Source organism: Carassius gibelio, chromosome A20 (assembly GCF_023724105.1).
Source record: "Carassius gibelio isolate Cgi1373 ecotype wild population from Czech Republic chromosome A20, carGib1.2-hapl.c, whole genome shotgun sequence".
Classification (NCBI taxonomy): Eukaryota; Metazoa; Chordata; class Actinopteri; order Cypriniformes; family Cyprinidae; genus Carassius; species Carassius gibelio.
This window is the reverse complement of record NC_068390.1, coordinates 5188581-5206443: the sequence shown is the minus strand read 5'-3', so window position 1 is coordinate 5206443 and position 17863 is coordinate 5188581. Positions and strand designations below refer to the sequence as shown.

General features: G+C 39.1%; 1 protein-coding gene across 2 annotated transcripts; it reads right to left on the bottom strand.

Annotated features, from left to right (window-relative positions):
• Positions 1 to 5760: 5760 nt before the first annotated feature.
• On the bottom strand, positions 5761 to 16955 carry pcmt (protein-L-isoaspartate (D-aspartate) O-methyltransferase). 2 transcript variants are annotated; one of them, XM_052534972.1, is made up of 8 exons: positions 16788 to 16955; positions 14334 to 14438; positions 13942 to 13973; positions 13749 to 13853; positions 11497 to 11617; positions 11166 to 11251; positions 10527 to 10744; positions 5761 to 7655 (listed from the first exon to the last, which is right to left on the bottom strand). In XM_052534972.1, exons 1-7 carry the CDS (start codon positions 16891 to 16893, stop codon positions 10565 to 10567), a joined length of 735 nt encoding a protein of 244 aa, XP_052390932.1. In that variant the 5' UTR covers positions 16894 to 16955; the 3' UTR covers positions 5761 to 7655; positions 10527 to 10564. The 2 variants fall into 2 exon arrangements, with proteins under 2 accessions (XP_052390932.1, XP_052390931.1); XM_052534971.1 differs by having other exon boundaries at positions 10575 to 10744.
• Positions 16956 to 17863: the final 908 nt, after the last annotated feature.

Genomic DNA, 17863 nt, shown 5'->3' with positions numbered 1-17863 from the left:
GGTGGAGGTGTGAAAGACTCGTTTGGTGAGAACAATAGAACAATGAAACGGGGAGTTTTGCAAAGCCAACACACATACAAAATACACAGGAGAGTTTACATTTGAGATTTTACAGAGATGACAATGGCCATAAATCAATCTGATAAGCCTTCTCTAAAAACACACATGACATGGCCTTAGAAAATATTTCATAAAATTCACAGTTTTACAGATTCGATTATGAAATTTTGGTAACACTTTAGAATAAGGTTCCATTAGTTAATGTTAGTTAACTACTTTCGTTAACATGAACTAAGCAAGAACAATCCTTCTACAGCATTTATAAGTCTTAGTTCATGTTAATTTCAACATTTACAAATGCATTATTTAAATCAAAAGTTGTGCATGTTAACATTAGTTAATGCACTGTGAATTACCATGAACTAACAATGAATAACTGTATTTTCATTAACTAACATTAACGAAGATGAATAAATACAGTAATAAATGTATTATTCATTGTTTGTTCATGTTAATTAATACATTAACTAACATTAACTAATGGAACCTTATTCTAAAGTGTTACCGAAATTTTTAATGAAGTTTTGGAAGACTTGTGGCTTTAGCTACACTGTATTTTGAAACTCATATCCTACATCAACAATTTTTTAATACATTTAAAAAATATGTTTTTAATATTTTTATTTTTGTTTTTATATTTGAGCTTATATATCTCTATTATCATAACAGAGTGATTCTGTTTCCTGAACAGTAAATTTTGAAGTGTCAGCTTTGTGAAAAAAGGTTGATTATGTATCTAGTCAGAAAGAATCATGAGCAAAAACCTTTTTATTTTGGGTATGTCATTTCTGTCTCCATGCCAAAAAAGGGGGGTTACTAGTAAGGGGTTAAAGACACAGAAGCTGTTTGTGTGGGGAGTCACAGACTGTGTAAGGAGGAGGTGTTCTCAGCTTCTTCTGAAGAGAGGGAGAGACGGGTTTAAGGCGAGTAAACTTCAGAATTCTATCAAGTTATCTTTATTTTTACTAAGACTAAAATAATGTTTGTTTTTGAAGATGTTGAAATCCAGAGACAAGATAATGTCATTCTTTTGAGACAGATGTGAGTAATTTTTTTTTTTTAGAAAATTAATGTTTCTGTTGTGTCCTGCCTGTTTACTTCACATTTTGATGCAACAACAGTGTGATTATATGTTCATATTCTATTTGTCCCTCTTTGCAGAACTCAAACTAACTTTGGAGTTAAAGACACAGAAATATGCTTGTGTGAGGAGGTGGTTTTCTCGGCTTCTTTGGAAGACATAGAAAGATAGTTTAAGGCAAGTAAACTTCATAATTTCATGTTATCAGTTGTTGTTTTTTTACTAAGAGTAAAATAATGTTTGTTTCTTTGTTTTTGTATATGTTAAAAGCCAGAGACATGGGAGATCATCATTATTTTGAGATTTTATGTAAGTTATTTATAGAAAATGTTTCTGTTGTGTCCTGTCTGTTTACGCCACATTTTGATGCAACAACAGCATAATTGTGTGCTCATTTCATTAAAACCATTGATGTCTGTGTTTTTCATTGCACAACTCAAACCAACTTTGGAGTTGCCTGATTTGGAGAGTCATCATTCTTGGTCTTCCCTCTTAAAGGAAATAAAAAATAAAATAAAGGTGATTGATTAAAGGAAAAGTTCACACAAAAATTATTTACTTGCCCTCATGTCATTCCAAACCTATAAGATTTTTTTCTTTACAACACAAATGAATATATTTTTAATTTTCTCATAATATTTGTTAATCCATTTATAGTCTAGATAATCAGTATTTTCAAGCCTCATAAATACAGAGTTATTGTAGAAGTAATTCATTCTGATATTTTTATATGAATAAATCTTAAATTATATGATAGCAAACATGTATGTTAAAAAATTATAAAAAGTTAAATATATTAAATATATTGTTTTCCAAAAATTAGCAGAGTTTGTATGGGTCTGTAACAACATGGGAGTGTAAATTATGACCATTTTTATTATTTGGTGAACTAACCCTTAGAAGAGCAACCCTCTACATACATGAACATTTGTGAGGTATGTGAATGTCATGTCTGTTTTAATGTTTCAGTAAAGAAGCTTTCTGAAAGCAATATATTTATTCAAACAATATTACCCTCACACTAGTGCTACCATTATAGCCCTCTAGAGCGCTGTGGTAGACAGAGACATTAAACAAAAACACACAAAGTATTGAAATTATAAAACAGATTATTTACCTAACCTTACAGATGTGAATACACCTCTATCTGAAAATGGATAGTTTTTTTTTTTTTCAAATGTGTTTCTCTTTTTAGGCCACTGATGAAGAGCAGGGGGTGATTGGGATAAATGCTGGTTAAAGAAGAGAATGTCCTTTCCTCTAAACTGACGCAGCAGTGGTTTTAAAGGAGGACGCTGCCCTGGATGATGTAGAAGATGTCACGTGCCGATGATTTTTGAAACCCTGCAATGTAGTCATTTTAAACCATAAAAAGCAACCCAGCAGTTCCCTTATCGAGTTGGTCTCTCGACATTACGTATGGGGAAATACATTTCCTCGAAATTATGAAGTCCGATTGAATAACTCTTTTGCTTGCAAATAGCCAATGCGCCCCCGCCCTCATCTGATTGGCTGACAGCAATCAATATAGGTGACGGCGGGCGCCAAAATACCTCAGAATCTTTTTTCTTCACTTGAGTCTGGTTTCGCCGTGGTTTCATGCATTCAGAGCGGAAAATTGAGGGAAATTATCCCCTCTTCGCGTTCCGGTGATTTTTCTCTTAAAATGTCACTTTGCCAAATGTGTGGTGGGCCCATTGATTTCTTGGACGCACACGAGCATTGTGTGCTGAGCCTGGGTCGGGCTCACGCAGAGGTGGCATTCGAAGGATCGGGATGTCGTGCTTGTGAGGAGCATCCCATCAAGATCCTTTGTGCTAGGCTGGCCGTTACCCGTAATTCCTCCGACCCGGGACCGTAGTTCGAGGCCCCGTCTGAAGCCGCCCCCGCCTCGTTGGATGCGGAGCTTATGGCGATCCTCACGGAGGCGGTGGCAGATATAGAATTGGAGTGGACAGCCCCCAAGGAGTTGCCATCTAAGAGATGGATGGACGGATCATTCCTTGGCGTGGACCGTCAGGCTGAAGCCCCGCAGAGACCCGCGCCCTTTTTCTCTGAGATCCACGAGGAACTCACGCGGTCATGGCACTCCCCTTACTCAGCCCAAGCCCATGCACAGGGGACCCAGCTGCTGATGACAGTGGAAGGGGTGGAGAAATTAGGATACTCCCATCGAGGATGCAATCGCAGCCTACCTGGCGTCTTCTCCTGGCTGGAAGACCGCCTCTTTGCCTTCTAGGCCATGTCGAGCTACTGCTCACATTGCCGAGAAGGCGTACATATCGGCTGGACATGCAGCATCTGCCCTCGACACGATGGCAATCTTTTCTGTGTTGCAGTGGAATCTCTGTCGGAGAAATATGCAGAGACCGTCAAGCAGTCTAAGATGATGACTCATCTCCTGCCGAAACGGTCTCAAGCCCCCTCTGCAGCAAGGTCCAGGTCCTCTTCAGCGCAGCGCCGGCGGGATATACTAGGCGCGCATTCCCGATCAATGAAACCACTGTGTTGTTTCAATAAACATGCATTACATGCTTCAGCAAAAGAGCTTTCTTCCTCCCTCTACTATTACCCACGACATAAGCGAAGCCTCTCCCCCGAGACGCTTCGCAAAGCGGAAGCTCGGGGAAACCAGAGGAGGTGACAATGTATGTTCCTGTGCAAGAAGCCATGGACGAGTCACCTGCCATTCATATAATGGTCAATACTTCTCCGGTGGCGGGCGCTAGCATGCATTAATGCCCCCTGTATTGAGTCATCTGAGCGTGTGGGCGACGCTTCCTGCGGCATCTTATTGGGTGATCAACACGATCACCCGCTTCTGCGGTGTGATTATGACAGAAGTATCAGAACAGAGCGCCCTTGCTGCTATGAGCAGAAATATCCTCTCTCCTGGCCAAACAAGCAGTAGAGATAGTTCCCAGGGAACGGGGAAATTCTGGTTTCTACAGCCGTTATTTTGTAGTTCTGAAAAAGGACGGAGGTATGCACCCCATCTTAGACATGAGATTACAGAACAAAGTGCTCGCAAAATGCACGTTCATGATGATAACTGTGAAGCAAATCCTTGCGCACATTCACCCCGACAATTACTTCATTGCAGTGGATCTGAAGGATGCAAAACGCTTCCTGCGTTTTGCATCGAGGGTGTGGCATACCAGTTCAAAGTGCTGCCGTTTGGGCTCGCTTTGGCTCCCCGCGTATTTACAATGTATTTACATGTGCATGAATACAGCGCTCGCTACCCTGAAGATCAGTGGATACTGGTTAGTCATCGCGCGGTCGAGAAGCGCTCTCGAGGAACACAAATACAGACTTCTCGCCCACCTGACAGGTTTGGGGCTGTCTGTGAACATTCAGAAGAGCACACTGCAGCCGCGCCAATATATCACATTCCTGGGTATGATACTGGACTCGCGCACTATGATCGCAAAGCTGTTAGAGCCGAGAATCCAGTCGATTCACAATACACTAGCCCTCTTCTTTCAAGGCAGAGCTATCCCCTTAAGAACGTTTCAGTGGTTGCTCGGTCTGATGGCGGCTGGCTTGTTGCACACATAGACAGTAAAAGAAATGGACACAGCGACCCCATTGCAACTCAATTGAGACAAGTGAAGCCCATTTTTAGCGTTTTTTAGCACTTCCGTTTCTGATGCGCAGACTCAAACGAAGCTTGACGGTGTCAGCAACCTGTCTGCCAGATGTAAATCTTCTAAGTGGCTATGCGTGCAAACTGCCATCGTTAATCTTGCAGAGACTGCGAGCTTGAGCGGGGAGTTCTTTGGTGTGAGTGAGCAGGAGTAAGTATTCTGATTAATTATTTTGTATAGTATTTTAAAATGTTACGCCAGTACGCCATATTAAGTTAATTGCCTGCGAGCTTCTCCTCCTGTCTGTACGGTAATGCGACAGAGAGTCGAGTGGTTATGACTAGCCTATTTTTTACAAAAACTGTTTATACGGGGCCATAATGTAACATAGAAGGTAATGGAGCCTTTTATACATTGTCGTGTATCTTTAGAAATAAATAATGGACAGAGTCGTTAAACGCCTCAGATGTAAAGTTAGTCGCTGTCAAAGTGACGCCAAAATGAATGGGAGTCAATGGGAATGCTAACGCAAGTGAAGTTCTGCTAAAAGATGGCAGCCCCCAGCCGACTTCAACTTCCAGTAGAGTTCCTTGCCCCTTGGCTTCACATAAGGCCGCTTCGACACTGGTTACAGAGACTCTGGCACCTTGGTTCGGCACGACCATATTCGAGCAGGGTGCTGCTATGGGGAGAGTGGTCAGATGTGTAGTGGTCACTATGGATGCAGGCTGGGGAGCCCTATGCGATGGCAGACCAGCATTCGGTACGTGGGCAGGGGACCAGACGCGCTAGCATATAAACTGCTTGGAAATGGAAGCGGTTCATCTAGCGCTGCAGTTTCCTTCCGTTCGTGAAAGACCGTCATGTTCTCATCAGAACGGACAACACGGCGGTGGTAGAGTACATCAATCGCCAGGGAGGTTTGCGTGACAGATACAGATTTTGTGGTTGATTTTATATAATTATAAAAATCTCTCTACAGTTCAGACTGTGTGATTGTGTGAAAGAAGAGACAAGTGATTGCACAAATCATTGCTTAGCAGTGAGTTTATTTGTCAAAAGCCACGTTTGTGCGTGCAGGAAACACACAAACATGCACAGAGAATTGGCATTGAAAACCGCTTACAATCAAAATGATCATTGAAGGTTTAGCTCAACGATGTGTATGCAAATGTGGATCTGAGTGAGACTTTACTTGCTGCACTTTAGATAATATAGCTGATTTTGAGCTCTGCGGTGATGTGAAACATATTAAAGTGAGCAGTAATATTGCTGCACTTGTGCTCTAAACGTGAGCCAACTCTGCTCATATCATTCCAAACCTGTACTATTCTCTCTTTTGTGAAATAAGCAAAATGTTCAAGATAGGTCTTTCCATATAAAGTGGATGAGGATTTTTGCTGTCAAGCACTAAGGACACAAAAGTTCCATAAAATTAGGCCATCCATACAACTCGTGCAATCTGTCTAATCCACATTTGAAGACTGAATCTTCCCTTCCACAGAAGTTCTCAAACCTCACGTTTGTCATACTCTCAAAGAACACAGAACCAGTCCCATTAGGGGTCCACAACGTCAAATCTAAAGGTGGCGATTTTGAATTTAACACAAACGTAGTTGAAACAGGTTGACAATGTAAAACATCCAACGTTATCATGTGGAGAAGCATCTGTAGTGTTTCACAGAACAAAGAAAATAATACTGGGTTGGAACAACATGAGTGAATCAAGAAAAAACTATTTTAGTATTCTAGATTAGATTTTTAAAATGTTAATGTTTACATGTAAACAGTAGTTCAAACTGTAGAGTCTGATTGGATACGCGTTGTAAAATCCCCACTAGAACACGATCTATAAACAGCCTTAAGTTATAGACAATGTTTTACTTGCCAGGATAATTTTTTGCAATTATTACATTGTTATAACTATTCATATTAATAAAAGAAGTTATTTAGGGAATTTTGGATACTTTTATCATATTGCAATCGCAGCCTCTGTAAAAACAATGATTAGACTTTGTTCTCTGGAACACCTGATTTTGATTGGTTAATGGCAGCGTACTGTGGTTATTACATATTTTTGTAATGACACTAACTAGAAAAAAAAAGAATCTCGTATAAAAAAATGAAATAAAAAAAATTATATTATTCTGCACTTTCTTCTCACATATTAAAATACTTTCAACTTTTCAATAAGTCATGTCCATTTATTTGGTTGGTAAGCATCCAGGAATAACAGTTCTGCTTAGTGTTGAGAGTTTTGCTATAATGACCAACTGATTTTATGATGGTTAAAGAGGTTTCCTCTGCATCAAACCAAAGAACATCCCACAACCGTGGTAAAATCACTGTAACACATGGCCTCTCGTGGCTAACTTTAGAATCTTATGATGGAATTATGAAATGTAAAGTAGTTTTATTATGCCTGGGCATCACATGCTTCAGCTGAAAACACAAGCCATTACTATTAACATGGACTTGTAGCAAAGACATCCCCTACACATTATGTAGCAGTGAATTATGATTTAATCACAGGGTGGATTCAGCACAAAGGCCGACCCCCGTGTTGTGTGCATTATGCTGAGATGCACGAACAATCCAAATGACTGTAATACTGAAGTCTTCACAAGGAAAATGCACCTGCGCATCAAAAAAAAAAAAAAAAAAAAAACAGCATTCACACAATTCTCAAACTGCAGGCATGAAAATCTCAGCAGAAAAGCCCTAGTCCACTTCTTTTCTTTTAAAATAAAAGAATCTCATCAAAACATCCATCTTTCAAAACCATCACTGTCACAGGTATGGAAATACAGCATTTACAAGCTATCCCCAGTGAAGTCCAGTTGGATATGTGTGTGTGTGTGTGTGTGTGTGTACGCGCATATGTTGCGATGAGTATTGCCAGAGCATCCTTTCAAAGTTCATCCCTATAAAAAAAAAGACAGACAGAAAAGGTTACTGTTTTATACAAAACATCATGAATGACATGCAGACAGTATAAACATGCAACAATTAGTTTCAACAATCTTAAAGGGTATTAAGATGCAATGCAGACTGTGTTCAAACTGCATGCAATTTGTTTATCAAAGACAATCTTTAGGATTGATGGTTTGCACTTTGCCAGGATTCAGACACTGGACTCGACGTCTGGTGTATCTACAGTGCATTAGTTGCTATAGTAACGATGTAGGCGTCAACACAATATAAGAGACTTTCTTCAACTAAAACTGAGAGCAGAAACTCAGTTTGAACGCATTTAATGCAACAAAGAGCCCGTTATTTTACACATTCACATCTACACACTAATGCTCAGCGTTCACTGTGTATGACATTAAATAAATGTCACAATGGCAGCTGTCTGTCAGGGTGGAAGTCTGAAGGCTACAGTAGCTGTTCAGTTGTGCTGGGGACAACTACTGCTCTCACAAATTATACCAACACAAACTGAAATCAATTTAATTCAAATGTATTTTCAGGAACTTTCTAAGCTTGCCTAATTGAGTTTTAAGTGGACATATATGCCTCAACAAAATATTTATTTGGAGATTTTTGCTGTTCAGACTACAAAAAACTAACTGGATTTGATTCTGATCTGGCTTAAAAGTCAGATTTGGGCTGCCAGTGTGAACAAAGCCATAATGCCTTAATGTCTGGACCAGTGTTGTAGTCGAGACCAGCTCATTCGAGTCCGAGTCCAGATCGAGTCCAGAGAGGGTCGAGTCCGAGTCAAGACCGAGTTCAGAAAGGGTCGAGTCCGAGTCAAGACCGAGACCAGAGAGATTGGGTCTGAGACAAGACCTAAAGAAATCTTCAAGAGTATGTCAAATGTTTGGTGGAAACAATAAAGGTTAAAAGGGCCACATAGTATGTGGTGTAAAGGTAATTTTATTAGTATTATGAAGTGTTACTTGTCAATATTAAGTGCTCATTTTCACATAACACCGTTGTACCACTATACACATCCATATAACCTTTCTAGTACACATAATATTACTGTACCACTATACCTGTAAATGTTCAACTGTAACAGCTTTTACATAACTTTTAACCTTGAAGCTTAACTAATCACTGCTAATATCCTTACAATGTCTTGGATTATGTGCACTTTAGATGTTGTGAAGATTACAGATGGGCATAATTACTTTTCAAAAAAATAAGTGAGGAGACCATCCAGCTACCCAACCAAGCACGATGTGGTCTCATGATCAATCCACCCCGACTAAAAACACTCTCTACTGGTGCAGAGGAAGCGGGGACTGACAACAGTTACCATTTTATCACTTTCTGTAACAGCAACGGATAATCTAATGCTAATTTCCCTGGATGGTGCGTTTTAATGCAGGGTAAAATACACACTAGTCCAAGTTTTTTTAGTTACGGAGGGCATACACACAAGAGCCGACTGACTGTCCAGGAAAATTTTATCCAAAAGTGTGTATGTGCCAGGGGAAGAAAGCTGGATCAAATGCCATATAAATTCAATGCACTCTGTCAGACATTTTTGGGGGGGGAGATGTTTAGTGTTGAGACAGTTAGTCTGTGTCTGTATTCATTATATAGTTTAATTAAACAATATTTGTTTTTTTTTCTGTGACCATTTTGTCCTACTTTGTAAAAATAACACAGTTGAGAGAAATAATGTAGCAATGTGGCTTTCTGGAAAGTGGGATCACTACAGGCGGATGGCAGGAGGGTAACTTAAGGCCGGTGACTGGCTGCGTGGCATCTCTACTGCGTGCCAGAAGCGTGGTGGCTGCTTTGCGTTTTCTGTGTCTTTACACACCAGAAGTGTGCCTGACGCGGCGCTTGGCGCGCTGCTGCGGCTGTAGGTGACAGAGGGAGGCCGCCGAAAAACCAGGATCTTGTCTTCATGACAACAATATCAACTTTTTTTTTTTTTTTTACACACCTACTGACAGGACACCGTCAACAGTATTGACGGCAAAATGGAGTATGTTTGACAGGTGCAATATTTGACAATCGATCATTATTAATTTATTTTTAAAATTACATTTATATCTGAATTTATGTCAACCTATAGACTTTCAAATATCTAAATGTCATGAATTAACATGTATTTGTGTACAAAATGACATATAAACATATTTTCCTAGTATATTTTGCCTGGAAACGCTTCCAACATGCACGCGTGTGGCGTGAAAAATAGGCGCCGGTTCTATTTCTAGCATGCACGGGTTTTACGCACGTCTCACGCAGGCAGTCTGCAAGATCTAACCTGTTAACATGGGAGCCGAATTAAAAACAGACACGCCACGCATTGTGTTGCTGGCCTAACGTCTCACGACAAAAGAAAATCACCAGTCATTGGATGTGTCAATCATTTGAATCAATTTAAATAAACATTAACATACAGTAGAATAATCATGAAATATTTTGATTGGGACTCGAGTGGACTCGGGCATAAGTCCGATTCCTAATATGTTCGAGTCCGAGTCAATACCGAGTCAAAATGCACACGAGTCCATGACAAGACCGAGACCATTAAAATACGGTCTCGAGACCGAGTCCAAGACCGAGTCTCGAGTACTCAACACTGGTCTGGACGTCTTCATTCTTTCATGACTCCTCACTCAAGCCCATTCCAGCAGTTAACGGCAAACCAGAAATTTAAAACATTATGTTTTTTTGTTTTTTTTTTAAATCAGGCTGATGGGTTAAAGAAAAAAAAAGAAAAGAAAAAAAAAACACTGTGCAGCTCTTCATCATGGTATGGAGCAGCAAAAAAGATGACAAGCGGCAAATGCACACTCTGTCTGCTGCAGACCACACCGTTTCACCTGTGCCCTAGAAGAGAGAAGGGACAGAGGACAGGAAGTCACTTCCACCTTGACCACTGCTTGTCTTTGTCTGTTAAAGGCACGTAAATCACGCCCATCAGTGGCTTCATTTTGGTACTGCCATCCTCCAATTTGTCATACTGCTCCAGCATCTGGTTCCCTCCCGCTGGCCCGACCGGCAGAATCAGACGCCCCCCTGGCTTCAGCTGGTCCAGCAACTACCACACAAACAATGAGAACGAGACACGTGAACATCCAGATCCATGAATGATGACAATTTGGTCACACTTTATTTTAGGGTCCAATTCTCACTATTAACTTACCATTAACTATGACTTTTGCCTCAATTAACTCCTTATTTGCTGCTTATTAATAGTTTATAAGGTAGTTGTTAAGTTTAGGGTATTGGGTAGGATTATGGATGTCATGCATTATATGTACTTTATAAGCACTAATAAACAGCCAATATGTTAATAATAGGCATGCTAATAAGCAACTAGTTATTAGTGTGAATTGGACCCTATACTAAAGTGTTACCGACAATTTTTATTTGTGAGTGAAATATTCCTTTAAAGATACAGTTTAAGGTTCAGAGATGGCTAGGTCTCAAAGTGTTGTAGTGATTGGAAAGCAACATACTGCTTGTGGCACCGTGGGAGCTGCGGCTCCGACATGAATGGCATCATAAGGTGCTTCTTCTGTAAAGCCCATTCTTCCATCTCCAACTGCACACATACAGACAACATTTACACAGCAACTCAGATAAGCCCATATCCCTGTTCTGTTCCTATAGCGTACTGTCTCTGATTACACAACTGTCTGATAAATGTCATGACATAACAAATGGCTAGTTCTGTGTAGTTTTTAAAACATTTTCTGCAATGGATTTAAATGTGATAAATAGATTATATATATGTATAGAAATGTATAAAACAACTGCAAGAGACCAGAGATGGGTAAGCAGACCAACCAATGAGATTGATTCTCCCTGAAGAGATCAAACTAGGGTCATCTTTTTTGACATTAGTTATGGAATCATCCACAAGCTCCTTTATATGATCGATGCCAATCACCTTCCCCTTCGGCCCAACCTGTAAAACACCACAACACATCCACTGTAAACACACACACTTCAAACCACCCGCACACTGTGGAGGTCCAGACTGGCAGAAGCACTTGAATGATTCGTCACAAAGTGTAGCACTGAATTTACTTAATTCAATATCCATATCCAATTACAGAATTCGTTTTTACACAAATATTCTTACCAACGCAGGAACTAATGTTCATTTCAGAAACGGAGGAATTCAACATTGCTGTTTTTAAATCACTTATTTGCATGGTGGGGAATAAAACAGTCTCAAAACACAATTAAGCTTTTAGAAACTCTATTAAAAAAAGAATTAGCTTGAGCTGTTACACATACAGTTAGCCCAAGCATGTGTTGAAGTTGAGATCTCACAAAATCTAAAAGAGAATAAATATCATAGTACTTTAGAAAGGCAAAGGCTATATTACGATTTCTAAGACATTTAAAATTCTTAGAGACACAGTTCTCAGCCTTATTCCTTAGCTTAAAGTGTTTTTTTTACCAGAAAATATTTGAGGTTGTGGAAGAAAAAGCACAATATCATAAAATGTTAAATCAGAGCGACTGAGAAAAATCTGCAATGTTAAGCCAAAGACTTGCAAGATGACCCGATGAAAGGAGGGAAACCATTTCAAAGCAGTGTGTAAGAAGAACACTAGACAAGTATTGCTTTTATGTTGAGACATCTTGTAGAATACCACTCTTGATCAAGAAGAACAAAGGACAACTTGAACTTGATCAAATTCATTTGTGTAGACCTGTGGAGCTCTGGAGGAATGTTATATGGAGTGATGTGACCAAACTGGAACTTTTTGGACCCATGGATCAGCGGTATGTCTGCTGCAAAACAGGCAAAGCTCATAAGCAGAAGAACACCATCTCCATCCTCAAACTTGGAGGTGGATCAGTTCTGTTATGGGGTTTCTTTACTGTAGAAGGAAGTGGAAATCATGACTGTATGAAGGACATCATGGATTCTTTGAAGTATCAGGCCATTTTGACAAGAATTGTGATGCCTTTGGTGCAAAGACTGAAGCTGTTGATCAATGGACTTTCCTGCAGGAAAGTCATCCCAAAGTACACATCCAAATGTACTTCTGCTTGGTTCAGGGATCAGTCATAGAATGTACTTGAGTGACCTGTTCAGTCTCCAGGCTTAATTCTCATTTTAAATATGGTAAATGGACTGTATTTATATAGTGCTTTCAACACATGGCCATCCAAAGCGCTTTACAATTTGCCTCACATTCACCCATTCACACACTCATTCATACACCGACTGGTGTCAGCCATTCAAGGCGCCATCCAGCTCGTCGGGAGCAGCTGGGGTTAGATGTCTTGCTCAAGGACACATCGACACTTGGTCAGGTGGAGCCGGGGATCGAACCACCAACCTTCCGGTTTGTAGACAACCTACATGAACCACTGAGCCACTCCTGCCAATATCTGGTTGAATTTGAAGAAAGCAGTGGCAATGTGAAAACGAAAGATTATCAGTTATCTGAAAGCTTTTTCAGGTGTGGAATGGGCCAAAACTGTAGTAGAGAGGTGACAGAAGCTTCTAAACACTTACAGACAGCGTTTATTGGAGATTTTAAAGAATAAAAGATTCTGCACAAAGGGGGTTGAATAATTTTGAACATGAATGTTTAGAGCCAATTCGAATTTCATCATGATTCATCAATGTTCCATTCTCAGAATCACTCAAAAGTATATTAACAAACTTTCTCTAATACTTTACTGATGCCTTTGTTAAATTGATTTCATAAAATGTTATCCTCCACAGCAAATTGTCTTGCAAGTCAACGGGGTTGAATAATTTTGATTGCAACTGTATGTATATATATACACACACACACACACACACACACACACACACACACACACACACACACACACACACACACACACACACACACACACACACACACACACACACACACACACACACACACACACACACACACACACACACACACACACACACATATATATATGTATATGATAGATGACTAACTTTTGAGACTAAACAGTTTATGCTATAAAATGAACTAAAGTAATTCATGAGTCATCATAACTGCTTGCATGCCATCACTCTACATTTTATTTTCGGTTGGCAGTGAGAGACTCACCATTCTGGCGAAGCAGACGGACAGGATCCCGGAGCCTGATCCCACATCCAGAGCCTTCGCTCCTTCATACAGATGATCATGGAGGAGCTCCAGAGCATACGCGTGCTACAGCACACAGAGGAGCGTTCATCAGAGCCCTACAGAACAGGCCAGTTACTGCAACTACAAATGTTTCTAAAGCAGTTTAACTTACCATATGCGGTGCACTGATTGTTGCTTGGTAACCTGCAACAAATTAAAAGAAACCCTTTCATCCCAAAGAGAAAACACATCCACAGAACCACCAGATTGTTTTTGTCCATTGTGTCTTTACTGCAAGACATGACTTGGCTTTGAAATCAGCTTAAAGATATCTACACTGGAGAGAAGCGGATGTACTTTAGAACGTCAGTTCAAGACTGTTCCAATGAATTAATAAATCCCTTTTATTTCAGACATGCAGGGACATGATGTGGTTGGTGTATATGGTGTAAAAACAGAAACCAGAAATGATGTCTTGCTAAGCCTTGGCCACATCAGACGCTATTATCTATAGCTGTAGATGACATTGTGCCAATACAATAATGATTCTGGACTGGGGCTTACCTATAGATTGTGGCGAGTCCATGTATGGATTACATTTGGAGAAGTGTGCACGGTCTGTGGCCAACATAACTTCATACACACGGTCCGATTTAATGATGCCATTTTCTGGAGAAAAATAAACACAAACACATTCAAGATTGATGTGTTAATACTAATATATATATATATATATATATATATATATATATATATATATATATATATATATATATATATATATATATATATATATATATATAAAATGAACAAGCTTTTTAAATATCAGCTCAGAGAGAACCTCAATTGAGAACCCTATGTGCAAATTCACGGTCCGTTTATTGTATGATAAAGAGCAGTGACAAAAAAATCTCCTTTTGTGTCTAAAGAAGAAGCTTCTTAATCTGTTTCTGTTTTGTCAGTCATTCATTTACATTCATGCATCCGGCAGACAATTCGCCCGAAGCGACACTGCATTCAAGGTAAATATTTTTCTCAGTTAATTCATTTCCTAGGAAACTCCATGACCTTAGTATTGCTAGTGTCATGCTCTACTTATACATTCATACATTTTTTTTTTCTTTTTTCTGTCAAGTCTCCAGTCATGTATGCAATGTTAAATCACGTCATGTAAAAATGCAACGCAAGCAGCTAAGTAATAACCAATTAATCCTTTAATGTTACCATGAAGTATGCAGGGATAAACAACAAGAGACATGTGAGATAATTCGTCTATGCTACACATTAACACTACATCATTCTGCAAGCTTACAGTAATGAACCAGAAATGCTGGAGTAGCAAAACCTTGTGGCACGTCAGCAATCCTGGTATTCAAAACTCGCACACTATTAATAGCAGTTTGTCAATATTTAAACTTAGTAAATACTACACATTTACACTTTCAGAAAGATAATCACTCACAGTCTGACCGTCTGTGTCTATGTATATTTATCTTAACCTTTCTTAGAGATTATGTAGTTGTGTCTATCAAATTATTTTGAAAAGTCCAGTGGGAGCGCATATTCATATATATATGCAGTATGCACAGCATAGTCCAAATCTATAAGCTCTTGGAGAACAGATCCTTGTCAGTTAGTAAACACTGTGAGGGTTTTATGGGTGGATCTTAGGTGGAAAGATTCGCCTAACCGCTTCACGATCGCTTGCTAACAGATTTTGCTTGCTTGTTTTTTAACAATGACTGGGAGAAATTAGATTTAATCTAAATATGTAATGTCACTCACTGTCCGGGACGGTGCCCGTTTTTTTTTAAATGTAAACTTTAACAGACCGCTCATTTGCCTGCCTTTAAACACAGCTGTCATCTGTTTTTTTTTTTTTTTTTGTCTGGTAATGGCAGCAGGTATGTGATCAAATTTCGACTTGACTACTTCTGTAGCACAAAGTGAATAAGCACAACCTGCATGATGCAACCAAGAGTGATCCAGCTCACAGTGGTGTTTGAAACCACTAAACTCAAAACATTGGTAGCACAAGTTTAAGTTAGGAGTTCAAATCACTAACCCTAAGCAGCAGGAACAGTAACCGTAATACTTGTCTTAGTGAGCAGCACTAAATATAGCACACTGACCACTTGAGCTCAGAATAAAGCCAGGAGTTCAGGAGGATGAGTTACATGCCACTCCAGTATTATTAGTCTCTCTGTCCAGTGGTCAACTGTCAGACTTTAAAAAAATATATTTTATAATAATTTTATAAATAGATTATATACATTCTCCAGATATTTTTAGTGAGATGATGATGTTTGATTAGAAATGGTGTCATTGTGTAATTAATGTACGCGGCATTAATAATATCAAGACTCAAAGTACAAAAACGCAGATGCATGAAATCCATAATGACGTCATCGCTCAATTACATCAGCAGCATGTGTTGTGCCACGCCCACTGAACAACCCCACATAAAACTGCACATACGAACATTATACAACTACACATTAGGAAAAAATGTGCTTAATTCTTTATTGGATGCACAATATATTTAACTGCAGGAACGAGCTAATGCTAGATCCAGTACGTGCATGCTAACACGGGTGCTGCTGTGTCATCGACGTGAACAAAACCATACGTTTGTTCAGGCAAAGCAATATAAAATATGAACCGAAATGTAAATATTATAGCGATCGTTTAAATAGAGCACATTATCTGGAAGTGTTTTAACAGAGACGATCACATTAGACTGCTAGCAGCTAACTTAGCTGATAAAACTGAAGCGCGCTGTAAGTTTTAAACAGCATCCACCATTTGTTTGTCTGAAACAGAAACAGAAACAGACACAGAAACGAAGCTGAGGTGGACTCATGTCATCCTAACCCGCATCAGCGCACTTTCCCCTCACTGGCGATGCTAGTTTACAGAGGCGCGCTCACAGCGACGTAAACAAACCCCCGCTGCTAAGCGCTGCATGGATAATGACTGACTCTGCTCTTTTAATCATGCAGAAGGAGCACAACTCACTGCGGAGGTTGTTGACGAGCTCCGCGTGGCTCGCTCCTCCGGATTTCCAGGCCATTATTAACACACTCTGCGGATCAGGTCGAGTGCGGCTGTCAGCGCCGCGCATGCGCACACCGCTCTCCCGACGAGCGTCAGCACGTGCAGCGCGGTTACGTCACCACGCGTGTCCTGCGGCACACATCCACTGCTGTTCCAGTGTAAATTTTTGTCTGTCAAACCTATTTTTATTGTCTTTTGTAATGACCTTAAATATTACTTGAGTACTATATCTTCTTCCTTTAAAATCAGTTATTTTATGCACAAAGTATAATATTTATGTTTTTTTTATAATGTAAACAAAAGGGACTCGAGGCGTGTCTATCTCTCTTTAATCTATTTAAAGGATATGTTACCCCTGGCTCAATTATTATTATTATTTTGTAAATGTATTATTTTTTATTATTATTTTACTTTTGTCTATTTTACTTGCTTTTTACTTTAGTTTTAGTTTTTGTAGATTAAACTGTATTTGCTGCTATGTTTGTTCAAAAAAAAAAAAAAAAAAAAAAAAATACACTGCTGCGTTCTGTACGATATTCGCCCATATGGTCAAGTATAGGTCCCTGCAGGAAAGTAATGGGAGTTACCACATCGCTTTCTAAATGCGAAGCGGAGTGCAGCAGTCAAAATACAACAGTGCTTTTGATCATGGTTAAGTCGAGCTGTTTACATAGAGGGAAATAAAGGCAGTTTCGCAAGCAGATGAGTGTTTTCTTTTAGCTGATTTTTAGTTGCATTAGTGTGGCGTAATTTAATACTTCACAAAAAAGTCAGAGGTTTAAATATTTGCCTTTGTTAAAATAATGCATAGAATATTTTCAGTAAAACATATGCTGTGATTTATGTAAATGTAAAAATGAAAACAATGTCATTGTATCCATACAAAAATATTTTGCATTGACGTGGAGCTTTTATATATATATATATATATATATATATATATATATATATATATATATATATATATATATATATATATATATATATATATATATATATATATTTATCTGAAGTTGGGTTAATTTGTTGTAATTATA

Bases quoted from the DNA above. Each gene is read 5' to 3' on its own strand.
- pcmt (XM_052534971.1), bottom strand. From the start codon at position 16,893: ATGCGCGGCGCTGACAGCCGCACTCGACCTGATCCGCAGAGTGTGTTA. The intron at 13,854-13,941 runs GTAAGTTAAACT...TGTGTGCTGTAG, and splicing joins CAATCAGTGCACCGCATATG to CACGCGTATGCTCTGGAGCT. The intron at 11,252-11,496 runs GTTGGTCTGCTT...GTATGTGTGCAG, and splicing joins AGGGAGAATCAATCTCATTG to TTGGAGATGGAAGAATGGGC.